This window comes from Cannabis sativa, chromosome 9 (genome assembly GCF_029168945.1).
Source record: "Cannabis sativa cultivar Pink pepper isolate KNU-18-1 chromosome 9, ASM2916894v1, whole genome shotgun sequence".
NCBI classification, from domain to species: Eukaryota; Viridiplantae; Streptophyta; class Magnoliopsida; order Rosales; family Cannabaceae; genus Cannabis; species Cannabis sativa.
Window position 1 is genome coordinate 8,911,858 of NC_083609.1, and position 23,692 is coordinate 8,935,549.

Consider the following 23,692-nt stretch of genomic DNA (forward strand, 5'->3'; position numbering starts at 1 on the left):
ACCCTTCTAATTACTTCTTCATCATTTAATACCATTAATTCATTAGTGGAAGTATAATTTAGATCTCATCTAAATTTGTGCACAACATTCCAGTTCTAGAATTAACACTTAAAGAGAACTAGCATTCGATATGTTAAGAAAGTCAGGATTCATTAATTGTAAATTATGTTCTCAGCCATCCACATTATTAGATTCCCAAAACAGAAGTTGTAAGAATCATCTTCTATGAGAAACTTTAACGAGTGAATCAAAAAAACTAATAACATGAACTAAGAGTTCATGATAACCAATGGTTATGTTCAACTTAGTTGTATTACTTATATTCTTCAAGTTGTTCGTGGAAGCTAACTAAGGGTTCTGGCGGATATTTACATTTTGGGAACATGGTAGTTCAATTGAGTGGGAGCGCTAATCATAGATATGGAATCTATAGCTTCTATAAGTATTTAGAAGTGAAAGAATGATATCCTTCGAGCTTGGCTGAATAAAGATAAATGATTGAGATCTCATTTCAGTAATTATATTAGTTTACTGAAATGTCATTTATAGGTAGCTAAGTATTTTAAGGATAAAATACATTGAAGGGTAGAACGGTAAATTTATCCCTTTTCAGTATAGATCATCTATAGAGAATCCTTGACTATTAGGATTGTAATAATGGATAATCAGAACGTATCTATATCGTGGTACATATAGAGCGTTCTATATAATTAAGAGTACTATTCAATTCTAAATCTATAGTGGCGCAAGGCGAAATTAATAAGGTAGAGAATTTACTTGGTAAATTCTAGATTTACTTATTGAAAGCTCGGTTATATAGGCCCATGATCTCCTTACTAGTTGAGATAATACTGCTTATAGACTCACTCAATTGATTTTGATTAATCAATTATAATTCTAAAATTAGACTATGTCTTATTTATGAATTTTCACCAAGCAAAGGCTTAATTGTGAAGAAAAGAGGTTTTGGGGTCAATTTATTAATTAAGAGACTTTGTATGGTCAAATTAATAAATAATATAAATGGCAATTTTATTTGATAATTAATTATAATTATTAAATAAATAGTTTTGGTATTTATAAGATTGAATTTGAATATATGGTATTATTGAAAGAAGAATAACTGATTGAAATAAAGTGACAAAATTGTAACTAGAAAGTGGTCCTTTATATGGTCGACCTTAGAAGTAATTTTTGCCCAATATTTTATTCTTTTTTAATTCATATAATTCAACCCTAAGCTCTAATTGAAACACTATAAAAAGAACATGATGCTCTCATCTCATCCAACTATCAACTTCAACCTACCAATTCTAGTTTTCATTCTCTGACAACTAGTAGATGAGAGACACATTCTATAGTGATTTCAAACCTCCTTCATTGTTCTTCCTGTTTCGACCTATAGTGAAAGAGTGCCATGCCCACACATAGCAAGTCAAGTACTCAATCATAGTGAGTAAGACGGTGGTAACCAACCTGAAGGAGAGAAAGAGATCCATGCTCAGATCTTGATAATACTATGCGACAAAAAGGAACAAGAGTTAGAGATCTGAGCGGAAGGAGTCATTATTCTGCTGCAACTAATGTAAAGTTTTCTAAACTCTTATGTGTTTAATTTTATTATTTTAGAGATATTTATATTTAGGATGTTGATTCAACATACTTGTTAGTAAATCTAAATCCTGCTAAAATATTCCCAACATTTAAAACCACAAAGAAAGAAAAATAAAACGACCTTGTCTCTTTGAGAAAATAGAATTACACGACAGAGGGTGGAATGAAGTACATATGTATCGAGTGCGGAAAAAAAATCTTTAATTTTATAATTGTTATTAGATTTTTTTTTTTTTAAAACTTAATCACTTGAACCAATCCTAGATTGACATATTTATTTGGCACTTAAAGTATTAATATGAAGATTGAGTGTAGAATTACATCTAATTAGAGGTCATTCTTACTATTTTATATTAATTAAGGTTATGTGAGTAATAATTTTGAATTATAAGGAGCCTTGTTACAAATATTTCAATAATTTAAGTGTAAAAGAATTATTTGTTAAAAGATCCTTATTTAGTAACAAATTGTAAAAAATTAATTCACAATTATTAGTAATTTAATCTTAATTAAGAATTTTTAAGGAAATAAAGGATCAGATTCCAAGTTATTTATTTTAATTTCTAAATTTATCACAACCATTTAATAGTGATCCAATGATTAAAAATAAATGTAACCATGATTTTTACATATTTGATGTAACCATTAAAACCTCTTCTATTAATATATATATATGGGTATAGTTTTAATGAGTATTACCCATGTATAAGTATTTTATGATTAATTATTACATCAAATCTAATGATTCATATTTATGATTATTAAGTCAACTTTAAAAATTAATATTTCTTTGTTTTAACCTTATTACTTGATGACATGATAATTAATTTTTTTTTTCTTTTCTTTGATTCTTTCTATTCCTTCATCATTCCTAAAATAAATGAAATTATTAAAGAAAAAAATTATTTTGTGTATGAAGATGTTACCAAAGAAGAAAACTATACGATTATTTAAGAAACTATTTTTTTGATATTTAAAAGATTAAAAGAAGAAAAAAAAAGTGTACAATCCCAATTTTAAAAAATATTATTAATAACCTACTATATTAAGTTATTTTTTGGCACAATTTTTTTATTTTAAAAAAATAGAAGGATAAGTTTTTTTTGTTTTTGTTTTTAATGAGACAATATGTATTAGTAGATATTAACATATCAAAATTATATTATTATCTAGTTAATTTTTTGTTATTTTAATTATATATCCCATTTTGTAATTATAAGATTTTACTATTTTTAGTATTAATGTAACATTTATTTAATTTTTAAACAGTAAATTGTCATTTTAAAAAAGATTTTTTTTTTGAAAGATTAAAAAGAAAGTGTTAAAAGTATGAAGTTATAACAAACAAATTTCACGAAAAAGGTACTAAAAGATAATTAAGTTGTCAAAATTAAATAGAAAAAAAATTTGTAATACAAAAGCATGCTGAGGAGTTAATATTTGTTTTGCATATTGCAACTAGGTCGATACTTTGTTATTTTTCTGTTACTTTGTAGCTATTTTTTTTTTTTGTTGTTGTTATTTTATAGTTATTTTTATGATCTTGTTTAGGTGTTATTAGTTTTTTTAGTTATTTTTTTATTTACGGAAATATAATATTTTTTTAATTTTGAAACTTTAAGAGAGTATTTCTAAAAACTTAATATAGTAAAAATATAAGAAAAAATTATGACAATAAAAATATAAAAAATAACAAAAAAAAGTATTTTTGTAAGAAAAACAAAGCCGTGCAATGTTGGGCCTCAAAGATAGCCCAACAAGAGACCATTAAATAAGACACACGCGCCGCCGTCAAAGTTGGCGCGTGTACTGACTCATCCGCCACGTCATCGGGTCTTGTTTTCTCTTTGAGATGTAAATCGTACAAAAGCTTCTGTACCGTACCGAACCGAACTAGAGATGGAAATTGGTCGGTTAATGTACGGGGAATGCAATTCCCGCCCCCATCCCCGCTACCTATTTATACCCCCATCCCCGCCCCATCCCCGTCTAATAACCAACGGATTCGGGGTAGGGGAATACCCATCGGTTATGGGGAACCCATCGGTTATCCATTAAGGTAAAATGAAAAAAAAAACATTAATTTAAAATAATTGAAAAAAATAAATTAAACCAATATTCTCACAAATATTTATTATGCATTCATAATTCATAGAAGAGAAAAGATAAAACTACTTAAAAAAAGCATAACCTCATAAAAAATAAAAACTAAATATGTCTCAAAGTTTAAAAAAAAAACAAAAAAAATTATATATATATATATCTATATCGGGGTCGGATATGGTGCGGATAGTATTATCCCCGCCCCCGCCCCATCCCCGCTTCGGGTATTGAAATTGTCCCCCACCACCGCCCCATTAACCACTAAGATGGGGAATCCCCACCCCATTAGGTGCGGGTCCCCGCGGTTACCCATCCCCGCGGTATAAATTTCCATCTCTAAACCGAACCGATCCGAACCCATCTTAAACACTTCTGAGTCTCCACAACCAAACCTTCTCCCACCGAAGCCTGAGACATGGACGACGAAGGAAGGAGTTGAATCAGAGCTCTATGGGATGAATCTTTCGCTGTCTTCGTCGGCTTCTTCATCCGCTTCCTTGACATCTTCATCTTCTTCTTCTTCTTCCTCGTCTTCTTCGACCGGTTCTTGGCTCTCTGGCATCGTTCGCGGCCGGTCAGACCGGCCTGGTACCGTTAAGATGGCTAGCAACTCTGCTGGCTCTGGTTCTGGAGACTTTTCTGGTCCGGTCGTGCGGAAGAATCAGTACCGTGGAGTTTTGTTCAAGTATGGCTCCAAGCCTATGCAGGTTCGTAAATCTTTGAGTGATTGGTTGTTCATTGTCTTCATTTGAGTCTTAATTTGTCTGAATGATTAGTTGTGGAGCTCGATCTTGGTGTATTTGACTGTGTTTTGAATTGTTTCGTTTGTAAATTCATACTTTCAAAATCTTCAAATTATTTGGTTCATTTACAGCTTTGCGATGTTTCACGAGTGTTGACATTGTTTATATGTGGCACGGGTTTAGTTTAAGTAGACAGATGAGTGTTAACCATGAACATGCTCTTATCAAAATTCTGAATCATAGAGTGTTATTAATCAGTTATAAACTTCAATCTAGAATTCAATTGTATGAGGCATTTCGGTAGGTTGGTTCAATACATGTTTTATTAACGTTCACGGGCTTACAACTTAAAATCAGCCGGCAATAAGTGGAGTAATGCGTAGTCAATGAATAGTCTTTTGGCTCATTATCCTTTTGAATCAGCTGTATGCCACAAATTAATAGCTGAAATAGGTAAATAATAGCTATTGGGTACCGTACTCTTTGAGACAGTGCTACTCTCGTCGGTACAAACCAGTTTCTTCATTCAACATACTCCTCCTTACAACATTCCCACTTTATATAGCAGTTTCACAAATTACAAATGAAAAGAAATACAATATAGCAAAACAGAATTGAGTGTAGGTTGCTGTGTTGGTGATGTATAACCTGCTGTAGAATGGCTTTCTTATGCTTAGCCCAAGCCTTTCTTTGTTCTTGGACCAAGTTAGAGTCGAAAGCACTCGACCTTTCCTATCACCACCCCAGTCCTAGAAAAACGATTTTGAGGACAAGGCCAGAAACACCATAGAACTTACTAACAGACCAAAGAGACTCCGATGTAAAATTGATAGGTGTACTGCGAGAGCATTGGATGAGGACCTAGCGCTGAACGATTTGACCAATGAAGACAACAAATGTTGTGAGCAAGAGCAAATTGACTGCACCAGTTGCTTCATAGTTCATTCCCATATTGTGCTCGTCCTTTGTCAAAGAACCAAGCAAGTAAAGAGTTATTCCCAATTGCAATAGAGGAAATCAACTCCTGCTAAAGAGGACCAAGGTAAAGGCCAAAACAAGTTGAACAAAACAAATTGAACAAAACAAATTGAGTGCACACCTCGACATGCTATTCAAGTGGTGAGAGCAACACCACCTCTCCTTAAAAGCAAGGCGGCCACCATCGATAACCTAGTCCAGCAGCAGTATGTGGTGAGCCACCTCATGGAGCCACGCTGATCTAACAATGGTCTGGCTTGAGTGCTTGTGTCTCGAGCAGCAACTGAATCGGAACAAAACCACCCTCCACAACTCTATAGTTAGCCCAAGACAGTTTAATAGAGGTCATTTAGTCAATGAATTCTATAGCCGCATCTAACCTACCTTCTCGTCTTTACAAAGTGTGCTGATCAATATACTGTAATTAGTGATTATAGTTGGGTCACCTCCTCTTGAAACCATAATACTCAATAACTTCTCTCCATCATTCTGTAATTGGATTACAACCTTTGGCTTCTGAAAAATTCAAAAGCTCTATCATTTTTCTTCTTTGCACTTTCCCTTGATAATAGCATTAGAAGTACATATCAGGAAGAAGCCCTCTAGACGACATCACATCCAAGAGCTCCATAGCTTTGAAAGAGCAGCTCTTACCTAGATCCTAAATTACCGATAGAGTGAAGAGGTTTTGCCCCTTCTCTGGGGTACGACAAACTGACCTCATTGACATAGTGCGAGGGCCCACTGTGTGGTTCAAGATGTGTGAAGAAATTGAGCGCAAGTGGGAGGAATTGATTTGGATGGTCGTTGCGGTACCATCTAGGAAGATTTCGATTTTGACGACAATTTGGGAAACAACGTGAGGGACATCTGATGGATTCATGATTCGTTTTGGCACAACGTGGTAATTAACGAGATCATCAACTTCTAGGGGTTTTGAGCTGGAAGTGAGTGGCGTTAGAGATAAAGGAACGAGAGGTTCCGCAATCGATGTGCGATGGTGCTCAAGCAGGGAATTTAACTTCTCCAATTGAGAATCAACATGTTGCTTGAAACACAACTCCATCGTTTTCAACCTCTCAGCAAGTTCTTTGCTCATGGCGGAAGGTACTCTCAGTGAAAGCACCAATTAATAGCTAGCTATTGGGTACTGCACTCTTTGAGATAGTGCTAATCTCCTCGGTACAAACCAGTTTCTTCATTCAACATGTTACATACCCCTCCTTACAACAACCCCACTATACTATAGCAATTTCACAAATTACAAAATAAAGGAAATAAAATATAGCATAACAAAATTGATTGTAACTTGCTGTGTTGCTGATGTATAACCTGCTGCAGAATGGCTTTCTCATGGGCCTTATGCTTATCCCAAGCCTTTGTTTGTTCGTGGACCAAGTTAAGAGTCCAAAAGCACCCGACCTTGCCTATCACAAAACTGATTGGCAATCTGTGAATTAACACATAGGTTTGGAAGTTTATAAATATCCTCATATCTGTTCATTGTGAAACACTCCATGAGTTTCCAGGAGGTCTCAGTTTGATTGTCTGGGACCTATCTAAATAAGAGCTTCATAGAGTTCAGCGAGAGGATCTCATCCCAAATGTTAAAAGAACAAAAATATTAAAAATGAAATGTGTGTAAAGCTATAAAATTGTTTTATGGTTTGGTTTCACTTATTAGGAAGATTAGGTTCTGCATTGACATATTGAATTTGTTTTCCTTTGTCGTGGTTTTCTTTTGTCCTAGGTGTTAATTATCCAACTCAAAATTAACAGCTTTTCAGAACAGGATGGATATTGATGATTATCTCTGCTGTGTAGGTTGCATTTAAAACAGGTGATTACAAGCAGCAAGTAATATTTATTGGTGGGCTAACTGATGGTTTTCTTGCAACAGAGTATGTGTTCCCCTATTAGCTTTATTGTGTCAGCATGGCACCTTTTAATTTCATGGCAACAATTTATCTTTCTCTTATTTTCTGTGTGAAAACCAATTTACATATTCAGTAAGATTTTAACTGAGACGACAACAAATATCTATTCTTGGGTAAAGCATTTATTTTTTATTTTTTTTTAAAAAAATAATATTTTGATTCTTGTTTTTTTGCCATGTATCTCTTTTATTTAATGTACAGATATTTAGAACCTCTTGCAATTGCATTGGATAGAGAGAAATGGTCACTTGTTCAATTTCTCATGTCATCATCGTATTCTGGATTTGGCATCTCCAGCTTGCAACAGGTAAATTACTGTGCAGTTTTTCTCTCTTTTTTCTTACTAGGTGTTCTTTAGTGCATGGCTGCATGCATATTATCTTTGTAGGTCATTGCTGTGTATTATGATTCTAGTTTAAGAACATGTTGCATTCAGCCTTTCAGAGACAGCTAGTCAGTTATGTTTTCCTATATAAATTTTGAAGATATTCATTTTGCAATCTCAATACCAAGTGCACTCTGTCTGAGTGCTCTTTTGCTTGTTTTGTAAATTACTTTATTTCAATAGCAAAAGTCAGGAACTTAATTGCTCATGTTTGACATTTACTTCTAGTACTAACCAAAAGCACTTGCTTGAGGTGAAAATTATACGTGGTACAAGAAGAAATCTACTGTGCTTAAGAAACAAGTCAAGAATTTTACAGTCGGTGTATTGATGCAGTGGATTAGATTGATTAAAGCCAAGTCCATGGCAAAGAAGGGGGAAACCCCAAAATAGGAATAAAAATTCTTTCATTTGTAAATTTCAATATTAATCAATGTTTCTCAATACAGTTAATTTTTTGGGCTTTTCTATATCCTCAATAAAGCTAGCAAAATGAAAAGTGGCATACTAGACTGTAACAAACTACTACTCTAGATATCCTTTAGCTATTATCTTGCAGTAATAGGCTATAGTTATTTGAGTCTTTAGCGTTTTTGATTCATTAGTCTGCAACTAGCCATCTTGCATGTTTTAGGTTTTTATTTCACTCATAGCAAACTAATTTTCTGCATACCATTTCCAGCCATATCTGCTTTTATCTCTTGAGTGTAGTAGATCTACTTCTTTGTCTTATTTACCAAGCTATTATCACCTTTTTATCATTAAGGACGCTATGGAGGTTGATCAACTAATAAGTCATCTTATAAACAAAGAAGACTCCGAGGGTGTTGTTCTACTTGGTCATAGTACTGGCTGCCAGGTTTGTGCTATAATTCTTAACTTAAACTACTTGTGAAATAAAATTTAAAATTCATTGATGAAGTTCAAATTTTTTGTGGTATAATATTTTTTTGGTTTCAACTCTAGGATATTGTGCATTACATGGGGACAAATGCTGCATGCTCTCGAGCTGTCCGTGCTGCCATTTTGCAGGTGCTAATCAACTCCTTGTTCGCTGTTTTTGTTTGGATCTGTGTTTCTTATAAGAACAACTATTTTGCTCTGCTGCTAAGAGAACGAAATTAGTATCTCTGTGAGAAGATCTGTTCATAGTTAATTGTATGCATATTTAAGAGCCTGTACGGAGGGAGGGGGAAGTGGGAAAATAGTGAGTAAAGGAATTATTGGATGTATTTTGGATAGGATGATTGTTTGGTAAGAATTATTTTTAGGGGGTACTGATAAATGAATGAATATTACATTCTCAATTTTTAGTTTGAACAAATTTTTACTCTCTCGAAATTGGAGAGATTTTAGAAGAGAATTTTATACTCATATAATAGATGTGTCATTTAACAATAAAAGATTTCCTCTTCCGTTTCACCAGACAAGTGAAAGGCTGTTGCTCGTCTCTCATTCATCTCATACCAAACATAATAAGGGAAGGGAAAAGTATTCTCTTTATTTTCTATCATCTTCCTACGAAACATATTATGTGCGCTTGGATACCACTAGTGCTAGTTGATGTGTATTTTGTGGAATATTACAGAATAATTTTCAGATTATTTTTCACTTACATTATTTGACTCCTTATAATTGGCACATAGAGGTTCTTATTGATAGTACAACATCCTTTTCTTGTCTTGTTTGTTGCCTATTGTTTTCACTTACAAATAGCTTTGTCTAAAAGCTTTCCCGGAAAGGTTCTTATTGTATATATAAAATCCTTTCTCGTCATGTTGGTTGCCTATTGTTTTCACTTACAAATAGCTTTGTCAAAATACTTTCCTGGAATGAAACGGTCAGGCCCCAGTAAGTGATCGAGAATACAGAGCAACTCTCCCAGAAACAGCTGGTATGATTGACTTGGCTTCGTCCATGATAAGGGAAGGCCGTGGTTCAGAACTAATGCCTAGGGAAGCAGATCCAACTGCCCCAATAACTGCCATTAGGTTAGTATCCTCTTTTTTTTTTTCCACCCACACCATGTATTACTTTGTAGGATTTCAATTGCTTTGTAGTTCTTTCTACTTTTGCTTATTTGGAAGGTTTTTCAGTATAAATATGATGTATTTTTTACTTTATCTCACTCATGATATATTGGAAGCTAGAAAAATTTCAAATTCACATGCCAGAGTTCATTTTTCTAATGCAACTTTCTCCTTCCTAAAGAACTAATGTCCTTGCAGGTATCACTCCCTGTGCTCATACATGGGAGATGATGACATGTTCAGTTCGGACCTTAGTGATGACCAACTGAGAATGAGACTTGGACACATGTCTAACACACCTTGCCAGGTAAAATCTCCTTTTTTCTTTGTGTGTGAGTATGTTTTGCAAAAAAGAAAAAGAAAGGAAAAAGCTGCCAATATATAGTTCAACATACATGGAAAATTTGTAGTTTCAGTTTAGGCAACTTGTTCACTTAAACCACATAAAAAAGAATAAAAGTAGTCCAAATTTTACTACCATCTCGATTGGAAGTTATTTGAAAATTAAATCCTAAAATTTTATAAATTAACTATTTCTCCTCTCATGCTTTGTTTCCTTCCTGAAATTTCAACCCCAAACAGTAAATATGGCCAATAAAGATAAATCTTTGTTAGGGTCTCCATGTAGCTTACTACCAACATTTTTTTTTTGCAGGTAATATTTTCGATGGCAGACGAGTATGTGCCAGACTACGTGGACAAAAAGGCATTGGTGGAAAGGTTAAAAGAAAAAAATGGAATCATTTCCAGTTCCCTTTTACTACATGATTTTATGTCACAACAATTATTGTGGAGGAAAAACTTTATTTTAAAATGTGATTGATTGTTTTTATTTTTGACAGATTGTGCAAAGCAATGGGGGGAGCAGAAAAAGTTGAAGTGGAATATGGAAATCACTCCCTCTCAAACAGAGTAGATGAAGCTGTCAAAGCAATCATTGACTTTGTTAAGAGAGATGGCCCCAAGGGTTGGGATGATCCCTGGAATTAGTTTTTAGCTTTGGTTTGGTAATGTAATACTAATGCCCTTGCTGTAACTTTCCACTATTCTCTTTTTACTGCTTTTGATTTGTTATCTTATTGTTTTAAACGTTTTGCCTAATTCAATTGTGCAGATTTTTTTTGTCCTATCTCTTCAATGTGTTTATTTAATTTGTTTGAATTTCATTAGATTAGTGATCTGATTGGTGAGGTGGTGTCATCTCATTAATTTAGTGGGAACTTTTTTTTTCTATTATTTCTTTTCCATCATGCTTAGGCTTTCTCATCAAAGGTTGGAGTTATTTTGTTGATGGGTTTTGTCTAGGGGTGTTCATCCGATCCAATCCGCACTTTTTTGGTCAAACAACATCCAATCCGCACTAAGTGCGGATTTCATATTTTGGATCCAATCCGATCCGCATAAAAGTTTAAATCCAATCCAATCCAATCCGCAATAGTGCGGATTGGATCGATTGTTTTGGATCGGTTATTTTTTTAATAATAAATTATTTAATATTTCATTGAAAAAAATTAAAAAAAAAGACTATTGTTTCTTAATCTCCAATAATAATCTATTTCCATCTCTATTTATATACAAATTAAACCAATATACATATATATATCAATATATATATATACTTATCTTTAGATTTACATTAAAATATATATGTATCTAAAATAAATAAGCTAGTATATATGTATTTAAACTTTATGTGTATGTGTCTATGTTAATAAGAATTATTTTTGTTGTGTTTTTTTATTACCAAATAAATAAAATGCACCAAAACAATATATTACTAAAAAAGATTAAGAAATTAGAAGTTTGTGTCTTTTTTTTAATTAATATATATTACATATTATAATTTTTCAAAAAAAAAAAAAATTAAGTGCGGATTGGATTGGATACTTTTTGAGGTCAAACAACATCCAATCCGCACAAGTGCGGATTTTAGATTTTTCAATCCAATCCAATCCGCACAAGTGCGGATATCCGCATTTTGCGGATTGGATTGGATTGGATCGTGCGGATTGGATTGGATCGGATACATTGTGAACACCCCTAGTTTTGTCGTGTCACATCTAATCTTTTTAGGTCTATTCAGATTCGATCCAATTATATATTCGATGTTAAATTTTGGAAAATTTACAAAAATACTGGAATTTGGGTTAACTTTTACAAAAATACTGTCACACGGAATTTTTTTCAAAAATACTGTGTATTTATAAAACACCAATAAAATACAAAGCAGAACAACTCAAAACAACAGTAGAACACTAGTAAAACACCAGTAGAACACCAGTGAAAACTTAACACAGTATACTGCAGTATGAAACTTATAAAAAAACACAGTAAAAAAGTAAAAAATACCGTCTGGCAGTATTTTTGTAAAAAAATTGCAAAAGTTAGTATACCATATTTTAGAGAAAATTATATTGTATACCTACTTTACTTTATTTGTTTTAATTTTTACCTTTATTTCCATATTTTTTAAGATATATTCACTTTTATAGATGATGTCCCTATTATACCCCTTACATAAATATAAATTATGTGCTACACTTAAGTGGAAGGTAAGGATATATTAGACAATTCACCCATAAAGGTGAGTAGATTTTAATTAAATAAAATATGAAAGTATTTTTGATTAATGGATACAAAAAAGAGGTATTCCTCAATTTATCTCTAGATTTTATCTTCCGATTCGATCCAATTAATTTAGTCATCTAATCAATCTACCATCCCGTTGGATATTTTTCAAATATATTTATTAGTTTAATTTAGACTTATTCAATATTTTAAACTTAGTATTTCTTGAATCGGATTGGATTCATTCAATATTTTAGGTCCAGTGGATTGGATCCATCCAATCTAAAAAAAAAAAAGTAAAATTTTAATGTTAATTTTTATATATACATATATTTTACGTATAATAATATAAAATTTAATTACTCATCGAAACTAAATGAAAATATTAATTAGTTCAATTATATGTTAGATATATTGAATTTTTAAACACTCCATCCAACATCCGATATGATCTAATTGGATATTCAAAAATAACATTCAATCCAATCCGATCATAATTGGAAATCAAATGTTTGAGGATCGATTGTAATTAAATCAATCAATTGTCATTAAATTAGATGATTTATACACACCCCTAATCATTTCTATGGATTTTGATTTCCCATAACATTGTTATAAACTTGTATATTCATTCTTTAATTTATTATTTTATTATTGTTATTATTGCATATGAATCTCTAAATTGAATGCTGCCCACCAGTATAGATACTGGTTTGTATATGTTTGATTTTGCTTTTCAATACTTGCAGCGTCTATTTTGGCTGGAGAGGAGTGTTACCATGAATTCTTATTAAAATTTTTTAGTTAACTTTCGTGTTTAATTTTTTTTTTCAAAATTATTTCATATATTGTTTTTTTAATTTTTTTTTTTAAATTTACGGTTTGGGTTTCTAAAGTAATTTTTCCGGTAGTTTCTATGTGGGTTGCTATACGATTTTTTGTTGCGATTTAGATTGCAGCGCTAATTGCAATAGGAGTTTCTATGTAGAATTCCGTAAAAATGTGAAAAAAAAAACTGTTTTAAACTGTAAAAATGAAAAATACCTATTTTTTCAAACTTTTTTTTGAGATTTTTTCTATTATAAACTAAAAATGAAATAAATTTACATTTATGACCCTAAAAAGGGAAATAAACAAAAATAGAAACTATAAAGTTGTTAATTACAAAAATGCCGGCCAAGCAAAACGGAAACACCATCATCTTCGTGACCCAGCCGCACCCTTCTTCGTGACCCAGCGATCCAACCCCAACAACCCAATCTCAACCATCTTTCTTCCAAAACCAGCAAAATCAAAATCTAAAAAAATGTAGAACTCCTAGGAAACAAGCTGAATCCCGAAAATCCAAAATCAAAAACGAAAAGGAAAAAAAAAAAAACCAGGAAACCTCCATTGATGTACAAAAAAAAACTCAAAAACAACAATCATTGAACAAAGAAATCGCGATCAGAGGAGAAGAACCGAGTAGAAGGAGAGCTGGAAATCAAAGAAACTCACCCATGATTGAATCAGAAGGAGAATTGAAGGTAAACAAATTTTTTCATGAACGTGAAAACATCTTTTAGTGTAGATGAATAGAAATTTGATATTAATTGATGAAAACCGGATTAACTTGAAATAATAATGAAATATTGATGAAGCTGAGAAAAAAACAACAACGGTTTGCATGAAAATAAACATTAACGCATATAAATAGTTGCTACAGTGTTTTATTCTGAAAACTGTTGTTTACAAGTTGTTTTACAGTGGAATAATAGTTGTTTGGGATCTACAAACTAGAAAATATGAATCTATTGTTATTAATTACTGATTGCTTTTAAAATAGTTGTTTGATAGTTGATTTATCCTATATAAATAGTCGGCCAGATGAAAGTGTTAGATGCATAAGTTATTGCTGGAAAGAGTTGTTCATTGGTTTTTTTGACAGATTAAAATAGTTATTTGCAACTACAAAAACTGAACCAAGTAAATAATTTACATTATTTCAGGAAACGGAACCATTACAAATATTGGTGCAGAGCAATGGGCATTGGGATGACCACAAAAACTATGTTGATTATGAATCAAGTGGAGAATTAATTTCGACCAAGTGCACTTTTGAGGAACTAATGAGAATAATGATGGAAGAACTCCAATGCAACCATGAATCAACACAACTACAACTGAAATATCAACTGAAGGAAGGAGGCCAACCACTACAAATCAAGGATGACAAAAGTCTGTTGTTCTACATAAAGCTATTAACGAAGGAGGTTGATTTCACAAGGTACCCATTGTGTGTGAACAAAACCAAGAATACTCGAAAGACACCTAACCAAACAATGGTGTGGAACAATATGATCATGGAATCGTATGAGAACAACGCAGCACAGGAAGACTTGCAGCAACCTGGAAACAACACGGCAACAACTTCCAAGCAACAACTATCTGCGCAGACGATGGGATCTGGTGAAGTTGATACATTTTTCCTAGAAACAGGAACAGTGTCATCAGAATCAACCATACAACAACCAGAAAACAACAGAGAAAAAACTACAGCAGTAGATGAAGATTTCGACTTCACCGACTATGCAAAGCTTGTGGCTGCAGAAATGGTACAAAGAACTCGAAAAACAACCAGAAGAAGAAGAGGAAGTGGACAACACAGAAATGATTATCATCAATGACAAACGACATGAAACAATAGAGAAGGGGCAAATTTACAAGGACAAAGAAACATTGATAAGTACACTATGCTACTTTGCAATCAAGAAGACATTTCAATACAAAGTAGTGAAATCTTGCACAAAAGAATACAACATAGTGTGTTTGGACACAAACTGCAAATGGAGTTTAAAGGCTACAAAAAATGGAAACACAGAAACATTCATAATAAGGAGCTACGAAGAAGAACACACATGTGCAGTTACAATAAGATTTGGAGATCAACGACAAGCTACATCAAAGTTGATAGCAGATTTTGTAAAACCAAAATTCTTGAACCTGAAAACAAAGTGCAGCCCTGCAGACATAAAGACAGAAATGAAAGACAAATACGGAATAAAGATGAATTACATGAAAGCATGGCGTAGTAAAGAGCGAGCACAAACCCAGCTACATGGAAATGCTAAAGAGTCGTACAATCTCTTGCCAAGATACCTGTACATGCTACAGAAAACAAATCCAGGTAAAAAAAATTTAAAAATTTTACTTTGAAAATATTTGTGAAAAAACAGTTGTTTTTGCGTTGTTATTTCGTTGCGTACATGTTGTTTGACAAAATCCTGTTTGATTAAAATTCAGGAACATTAATAGACATAGAGAAAGATGATGATGACAGTTTCAAATATGCATTTGTTGCATTGAATGCTGCTATAAAAGGTTGGCCAAACTGCAAACCAATCATCGTGGTAGACGGTACATTCCTAAAGGCCGCGTATGGAGGCACGTTGCTCACTGCCAACACACAAGATGCAGAATCGAAAATTTTTCCACTAGCATACTGCATAGTTGATTCTGAGAACGATAAATCGTGGGAGTGGTTCTTAAAAAAAATAAAAGAAGCATTCGGGGTTCGAGAATGTCAATGCCTAATATCAGACAGACATGAAAGCATCATCAAAGTAACTAGGAAAGTGTTCCCTAAAATAACACATGGCTACTGCATCTTCCACCTCTTGTCGAACCTCAAAACAAAATTCAAAAAAAATGCAAAGCATTTCAGAGTGCCATTCTTTGCAGCTGCAAAAGCTTACACAGAAATGGAGTTTGAATTCCATATGAGAGAGCTAGACAACTTGGATAAGCGCATAAGACCGTACCTGGAAAAAATTGGCCATGAAAAATGGTCAAGGTATCATTCAGAAAACAATAGGTGAAAACTAATAAGAAGGATAAAATTAATGATATATTCAGATATTTAAAGCGTTGTATTTGCGTTGTTTTTGCGTTGCGTTTGAGTTTTTTTTCAAAAGTACAACTATGATAGAAACTGTCCAAATTATAGGTACTCTACCATGACATCAAACATAGCTGAGGCACTGAACTCAGCAAATTTAGCAGCAAGGGAAACACCAGTGACAACATTAATGGAGTGCTTGAGGGCACAAATGCAAGAGTGGACATACAATAATAGAAAGGATGCACAAAAATGCACAACAAGGCTGACACCATCATCTGAGAAAAAACTCATAGGGAACTATGTACAGTCATTGCGACTAACAGTAAGTTGAGATTATCGTTTGCATAAAGTAAAATGAAAACAGTTGTTTTTGCATAGTTTTTTGGTTGTTTTAAAGTTGGTTTAAAACATGCAGGTGAAACCAGCAAACCAAAACATGTTTGAGGTGATAGATGAAGACAGAACAAGAATAGTAAACTTGACGGAGAAGACGTGCACATGCAATAGATTTCAAAAAGATGAAATGCCATGTAACCATGCAGTCGCCGTCATGAAGGACTTGAACATAAACACATACAACTACTGTGCACAATACTACACATCAAAAGCATGGCTGCAAACATATGAAGAAACAAAAGATACCCGATTGGAAACGTAAGAGAATGGGAACTTCCAGAATTTTTTGAAGACATCATAGTGTTGCCTCCAAAGGAGAGAATCAAGTCTGGAAGGCCGAGGAAAAGAAGAATGGCAGCAGCTTGGGAAACAAAGAAACAAAACAAGTGTGGCAAGTGTGGACAAAAGGGACATAACAAAAAGACCTGCAGAAGAATTACAGCATAGAAGTGGAAACAATTACACATCAACCAAAAAACAACTATATTAAAACATTTAGAAAACACATACTGCATATTACGATTGGTTGTTACATATATTTTTTTATTGTGATTTTTTATGTGGAGAGATATTGATAATAGGGAATTGGTATTATTATCATTAATATACAAAAGAACATCAAATATTATAGTTAAATAATTAAATGAGTGGAAGAAGGTTGAAATTAATAAGAAGGAAAAAAAACTACATAAAGTGATTAAAATGCAATTTAGTTGTTTGTCAGATGGTTGTAATAAGGTTGTTAATAGTATGCTGTCATGAGTTAAAGTAAATATAAAAATTAAAAATCCAAAAATATGAACAAATAAAAAACCAATTCCAATAAAGAAAAAAACATTATAGAAACAACAACTTGTCTATGATTATGAACATAATCTGGTAATAGAAAAAACAAAAGCTAAATAAAAAAAGTAGTATTTCCAACAACAACCAATATATAACTAAGACAAATTCTTCTTTGGACCCTTTGGAGGAGCCTCATCTTCACTATCAATAAAATCCAATTCTTTCATGCGAGCATACTTATAGAACAACACAGCAAGCCTATCACGGTGTTTCTCAACATCAAATATGGGAGGAATCGGTTTCATATCAATGAAGTATTCGGCAAACGATGCAACGAAACAACCACAGTCACTGCAAAACAACCAAAAAACAACAGCAGAAAAACTTAAAAAAAGGAAAATAACATACAAAATTTTAAAAACATTTGAAAATAAAAAATAAAAACAACTTACTTCGAGGTTTGTTGAGGCAAACCATCAACCTTAACAACTTCGAAAGGGTCTAAACAAACCGGTTTGTTTTCCTTTTTGAACTCATCAAACAAAGCAAAAAAGTGGGGCAACAACACCGCAAATGGCTGACAAGCTTTGATAGCAGCACTATCTTTCATAGCAGTCGACAAGGAGTTGTACATGTACATACGCCTTTCCTCAATATTCAATCGACCAAGAATCCAATGTGATTCAGTCTCCATATGGATGATAAACAAAACATGATCGCACAAATGCCAAGGGGAACCACATAACATTTTTCTACCTCTGATATAATCAGCAATGGCATGCTGGGCAGTTATCAAAGAAAGATTTTTTTTCTGTGCAATAAATTTTTCATACAAAGCATGAATGGTTTTGAAGAATATGCAATCGGTGGTTGTGAACTTAACCTTTGGCTCCTTTGCATACTTTCTTTTTTTTTACGTAGATAGTAAAAAATGATGTCCAGATGCTAAACAATAAAAAATGAGAAATGTTCGAAAATCAGAAAATGAATTATATTTCAACAACTAAAAAACAACCAACAAACAACATGAAGAAAACTATAGACTGAAATTTTTGAAAAAAATCAAAAGAAAAAATAAATTAACTTACAGAATTAGTTAAACATTGGCCAGGATATGCAAGCTTGTGGAACCACATCTTGGTTGCAACATCTTCCACGCCAAAACGAAAAGGGGGAACAATCTTATCCTTACCCTTCAAGTAAACCTTGTCCTTGTCATGCCTAACATTAAAAAAAAAAAATTGAAACATAAATAGTAAAGTAAAAAACAAAAAATACAAAAACACAACAAAAATGCTGAAAATAAACACTTACCGATCTTTCTTCGATCGGCGTCCTTCACCAAGCCACAAGTCAAAATCATTCTCGTCTTTATGTTCTACATCTTCACCAATCTTATCATCGAGAGGACACAACCCAGCCACATACTTAACAACTCCATAACCAGAACCATCTTTAGAACTAGAAATGGAAGAGTCATACTCCATAAACGGAGACGTCAGCGCTATGGGTTTCTTAGATTTCCTCTTGTCAACAAGAGGAGTTTCTTCAACGGGAATTGGGTCATCTTCAAGTTCAATGTTAGAATCAACATTGAGACCTGTTGCACCCATCTAATATATTTTTTCCACAAAAATGAAAGAAAAAAGACAGTGTTAAACACAAAAAGTACGAAGAAACTAAAAAACAACCAAAAAAAAAATATACCTGAAAACAAACAAGACGACGATCCGTAACCTCAACATTTTCAGAAACTGAAATCTGTTTACAAGGATCACCACCAATTCCATCTGAAGACATCTGTTTATATATGGTAGTAAAAAGTAATTAGAGCATGGTTAAAAAATAACAACCTTTACACAACCAAAAAACAACACAAAAGCAACATTACCATAATCTCAACTGCTATTACACCGGACTGAACAGTAGCCTCAACATCTATTTGAGTAGGCCCGTCATTGAAATCAACGAAATTCTTGATACAGAAAATAAAGGAAAAAGAAAATGGAAAAAAAGTGAAGTTATTTTTTTTGAAAGACTTCAACAACTAAAAAAAAACTACATAACAACTTAAAAACAAAATAAAAACAACAAGTAAAATAAGAAGACCAACAATAAATTGCGAACAACATAATCTATAAACACAGCCATATAAATAACATAATAAATACAAATAAATAGTCTGAAAAATAGTTGCAAATTTCTTAAAAAAAAAAAAATAAAACATAACAAGAGACATAACAAGAACATAGAATTACAAGACCACTACCTAAAACGGACTTACAACAAAATAAACCACACAAAGTAACTAAAACCTAGTTACATTGTCTACTTATCTACCTTCTCCTCACTATCAGTGGATTCATCATCACTGCCCTTATCATTTTTTTCTTTTGAGTCAGAATCTTCATCAGCTTGACCATCCTTCTCTTCACCTTCACTACCCTCACCTTCTTCATCACCCATAACATTCTCTTCTTCATTGTCATCAGTTTCTTCAGATTCATTTAAATCAAAATCTGCTTCATCACCACTTCCATCATCATCATTGGAAGAGTCACTGCCTTTGTCCTATATTGAAATTACAAATTAAATTAGTATAAAACAACTTAAAAAAAACCGAAAAACAACTATTGAAAAACTAAAATACCTTGGTATAGGAATCGGCAAAAACAGTAGAAAACTGTGTCTGCATTGAAGCCATCTGAGCACCAAAAGAAACAAACTGTGCAGACACAAACTCTTTCAACTCAACCAAATCAGATGAAATCTTCTGTTGGGAAGTATGCAACAAATCGATCTTGACCTCCAACCCATGAAATTTCTCAGAAAAAGCATCAAGCTTGACAGAAATGTCACTCTGAGCAACAGTTGGCTCTTCGGGAACAGGAAGACTCTTGTAAGAGTTGTAGTCAGTGTCAAACTTGAAACTGCTCAGTTTCAAAGCTTTGAACTCACCAGCCGTGGGCCTCATATTTGAAAGTTGCAGCTGATCAAAAAACAACAAAATGAAAATATCAATTATGAAGATTATTAATAACGAAAAACAACATAAAAACAACTACTGAAAAACCAAATTACAACAAACAGATATACCTTATCTTTGGAAACATCAAAAATAGTAGTCTTCAAAACTTTGAAAGTAGGCTGACTATTGCATGTCCACTGAGTGATCCTTGGAATACGAGAGTTTTCCTTTTGACAGTACTTACCTTTCATGTACTTACAACACTCGTAGAACCAAATTTGAAGAACATGAGGACAACCAATCAAAGTGTAAAAAACACTCGGCCTCTTTCCCGAACTCCTTGCCTTCCTAACACCCTCAACCCAACTATCAAGCTTACCCTTCAATGAGGAAATAGTCAATTCAAAAGAACTCCGGCCCCAAGCAAATTCATTGTACCTCCCACTATCTACAACATCTAAAATAGATTTGGGTACATTTTTATGCTTAGTGCCACTAAGCAAGAACCACTCCACAAAATACAAAACTGCCAACTTCACAGCATCCTCATCAGAATCACCCCACCTCTTGGTGGTAAAACATTCCCTAACAGATTCCTTAGTGATTGAGGACGAAGTTGGCCAATATTTTTCACAAAGACTATTAACGTCTTGCTTAAAATCTAAAACACTACAGTCACCTTCACAGTCTAACCCAGTAATCAAAGCAAACTCCTCAATGCTAAACCTAAGCCTAACACCGCGTATCATTACCCACAACTCAGCATCATTAGGTTGCTGAACCTCCCGGAGCAACAACCCATGAAACACTTGGGGTTGAACTTTAAAATCAGGAAGGTTAAGGAAATGTCCAAAACAGGTTTTGGAAAACATTTCAAGCTGTACATCTGAAAGACAAGACTTAATGTTCTCTATCACCTGGAAAGTAGCAGTCGAAAAGGCTTTCGCAATGAATAGATTCTTCTGGTCATAAATATAATCCCATTCCTGTATCAATTGAAACAAAATAAATCAGGACAAAAACAAAAAAACTAAAACAAAAACAGAAAACAAATAATAAAAATATTTTTTTTTTTTAAAAAAAGGACACCTTAGGGGGATTTTTCTTTGGTAAGTCAAATCATTCAACCTTCTCTGAGGTCCTAGCATGGACCTGCAAAAAAAAAGAAATACAAAGTAAAACATAAGCAACAAATCTTATATACAATAACAATGAAGATATAAAAATGTAGTAACCAAAATACAACCAATAAAAAACCTAAAAACAACGTTTATGAAACCCTTACAGTATGATAAATGTAAGAGATAAACAACTTTCAAAAAATACAGTAACAGCACTGTCACAACTTATAAAAAAAAAACAAATACTAACAATAAACAGAAAAAACAACTAAAATATTAACAACACTGTACAAGCTCGTTGTTATGAAATTTCGAAAATGGTAGTCGATAATAGTAGTGTGACAAACAACCGAGAAAAAACTCACAATAAACATATACAAAACTAAAGAATAAACAACACTGAAAGATCTTGTTGCAATTGAAATTAGTAAAATGCTTTTCAATACTAATAGTGTGTAAAACAACCGAAAACAAATTCACAATAAACATATAAACAACCAATGGGGAAAAGTAATTCAAAACTGTAACACAATACGAATTGAACTGGGCAATTTTTCAACAACCAAACAACAACTGAATAAAAACAACAAAACAACATCAACCACAATACATGACAGAAATACATAAAGAACAACAAAAAAACATAAAAACATCCTAATAAACACCTAAATCAGTGACCTAAAAAGCTCATGTAAAAATTAAAACAATAAAATGAAACCAAGAAATTTTAAATTACCTTCGATTTAACTTTAGGCTTTTGGTCCTCAGCATGCACTTCATCCTCAAAATCAGAATCTGAGGAAACCTAGAACAAAAAATGGGGAAAACTTTAAATAATCAAATGTAACACCACAAATAAAACAACCAGAAAAAAACTAAAGAAAAATTTAAAAACAACAAAGAGAAACTTACATCGCGTGCAGACTTGGAAATTTTTGCTCTCTTAGGCTTATGAGCATCGGCCTTAACTGGAAGGGCTCTTTTCTTAGTGCCCGATGTCTCTGGAACATCACCCACTAAATTTTTAGCAATTTTTTTTAACCCCATCTTAGCTTCGACTTTGGAAGTAACAGTTGGAGGCTTCTTCGATTTTTTAGAAAGTTTCTTCGCCGGAGATGGTGATTTCGAACCACTTCTAGTGGTTGCCATTTATATAGAAAAAATATAGTGGAGGATGACAATGTAGGTTGAGGAAAACGTGGGTGAGGGCTTGGAGAAGGTGATCGTGGGAAGAAGAAATGGGTTAGGGCTTGATAATGGTGATCGTGGGAAGCTCGGTTTGAAGAGGGGAATAATCAGATAAATGAAAAATTCAAAAAAAAAAAAAGAAAGGAGTTATGAGGTGGCGTGCGTGTACGTGTGTAAGGAAGAAGGGAAAAGGTAAAATTGTAATTATGAAACTTTTTGAAAAGTAAAATTGAAAAATGTAAAAGTTAAAAAAGTTTAAAAAACCGTGTATTGATAAAAATGTAAAAAAGATGTCAATTTTGACATGAGGTGTAAAAATCTCCTTTTTTTTATGGCGGTCTTCTTTATGTTTACAACATTATTCTTGTTAAATTTAATTTTTTTTTTGAATAATTTATAGTATTAAAAATATGTTTGAATTTTTTTGAACACACGTAGTAATCTAAAATATTAGGAATTCTATTTTCGGCAATATAAACTATTCAGAATTTTTTAAAAATTTACAGGGATTATGTTGTAACCATAACGAATACCGTTATAGAAAAAAATATTCCAGCATGTGCTTTCGGGCATAAAATTGGGTTAATTTTACAAATGCACAAAAACAATAAAAAAACAACAAAAATACAGTTTCAAGAAATTTTAAACATTTTTACGATTTTTTTGATTTTATTTACATAAAATACGGTCTTTTTATGTTGAAATTTTGTTCATTTGTTGTTAAATTTTTGTTATATATATGTTATTTTTTGTTGTTTTTTTGTTGTTAGTTTGATGTTATTTTCATGTTACTTTTATATTGTTTTCTTGTTGATTTTATGTTGTTTTCATGTTACTTTTTGAAAAATCGTAAAAATGTAAAAAATATTCTTTAAACGTAAAAATGTAAATATTTTACAAAAAATAGTGTCTTATGTAATTATTCCCATAAAAATTGACTAAAGAATTATAATTTTTTGGGCTCGAATATGGGATAAAATTGTGTCGAACAACTC

The 23,692-nt window shown here is 32.7% G+C and overlaps 4 protein-coding genes across 5 annotated transcripts; 3 read left to right on the forward strand and 1 right to left on the reverse strand.

Annotated features, from left to right (window-relative positions):
• The first annotated feature begins 4,009 nt into the window (after window positions 1–4,009).
• On the forward strand, window positions 4,010–10,919 carry LOC115723175 (UPF0613 protein PB24D3.06c). The gene is made up of 9 exons (XM_030652608.2): window positions 4,010–4,424; window positions 7,263–7,339; window positions 7,577–7,682; window positions 8,527–8,619; window positions 8,727–8,792; window positions 9,606–9,751; window positions 9,989–10,097; window positions 10,446–10,510; window positions 10,633–10,919. Exons 1-9 carry the CDS (start codon window positions 4,173–4,175, stop codon window positions 10,778–10,780), a joined length of 1,062 nt encoding a protein of 353 aa, XP_030508468.2. The 5' UTR covers window positions 4,010–4,172; the 3' UTR covers window positions 10,781–10,919.
• A 4,066-nt stretch (window positions 10,920–14,985) lies between these two features.
• LOC133030731 (uncharacterized) lies at window positions 14,986–16,454 on the forward strand. Its single transcript, XM_061103506.1, has 2 exons — window positions 14,986–15,524; window positions 15,641–16,454. The coding sequence occupies exons 1-2, from the start codon at window positions 15,008–15,010 to the stop codon at window positions 16,213–16,215; spliced, it is 1,092 nt and encodes a 363-aa protein (XP_060959489.1). The 5' UTR covers window positions 14,986–15,007; the 3' UTR covers window positions 16,216–16,454.
• On the forward strand, window positions 16,354–16,896 carry LOC133031216 (uncharacterized). The gene is made up of 2 exons (XM_061104662.1): window positions 16,354–16,560; window positions 16,654–16,896. Exons 1-2 carry the CDS (start codon window positions 16,354–16,356, stop codon window positions 16,894–16,896), a joined length of 450 nt encoding a protein of 149 aa, XP_060960645.1.
• A 536-nt stretch (window positions 16,897–17,432) lies between these two features.
• LOC133030732 (uncharacterized) lies at window positions 17,433–23,687 on the reverse strand. Of its 2 annotated transcripts, XR_009684270.1 has the most exons (3): window positions 20,517–23,687; window positions 17,873–20,409; window positions 17,433–17,771 (listed from the first exon to the last, which is right to left on the reverse strand). XR_009684270.1 is itself a non-coding variant. In XM_061103507.1 (2 exons), the coding sequence occupies exons 1-2, from the start codon at window positions 21,258–21,260 to the stop codon at window positions 20,062–20,064; spliced, it is 1,092 nt and encodes a 363-aa protein (XP_060959490.1). In that variant the 5' UTR covers window positions 21,261–23,687; the 3' UTR covers window positions 17,433–20,061. The 2 variants fall into 2 exon arrangements, 1 of the variants encoding a protein (XP_060959490.1); XM_061103507.1 differs by having other exon boundaries at window positions 17,433–20,409.
• Window positions 23,688–23,692: the final 5 nt, after the last annotated feature.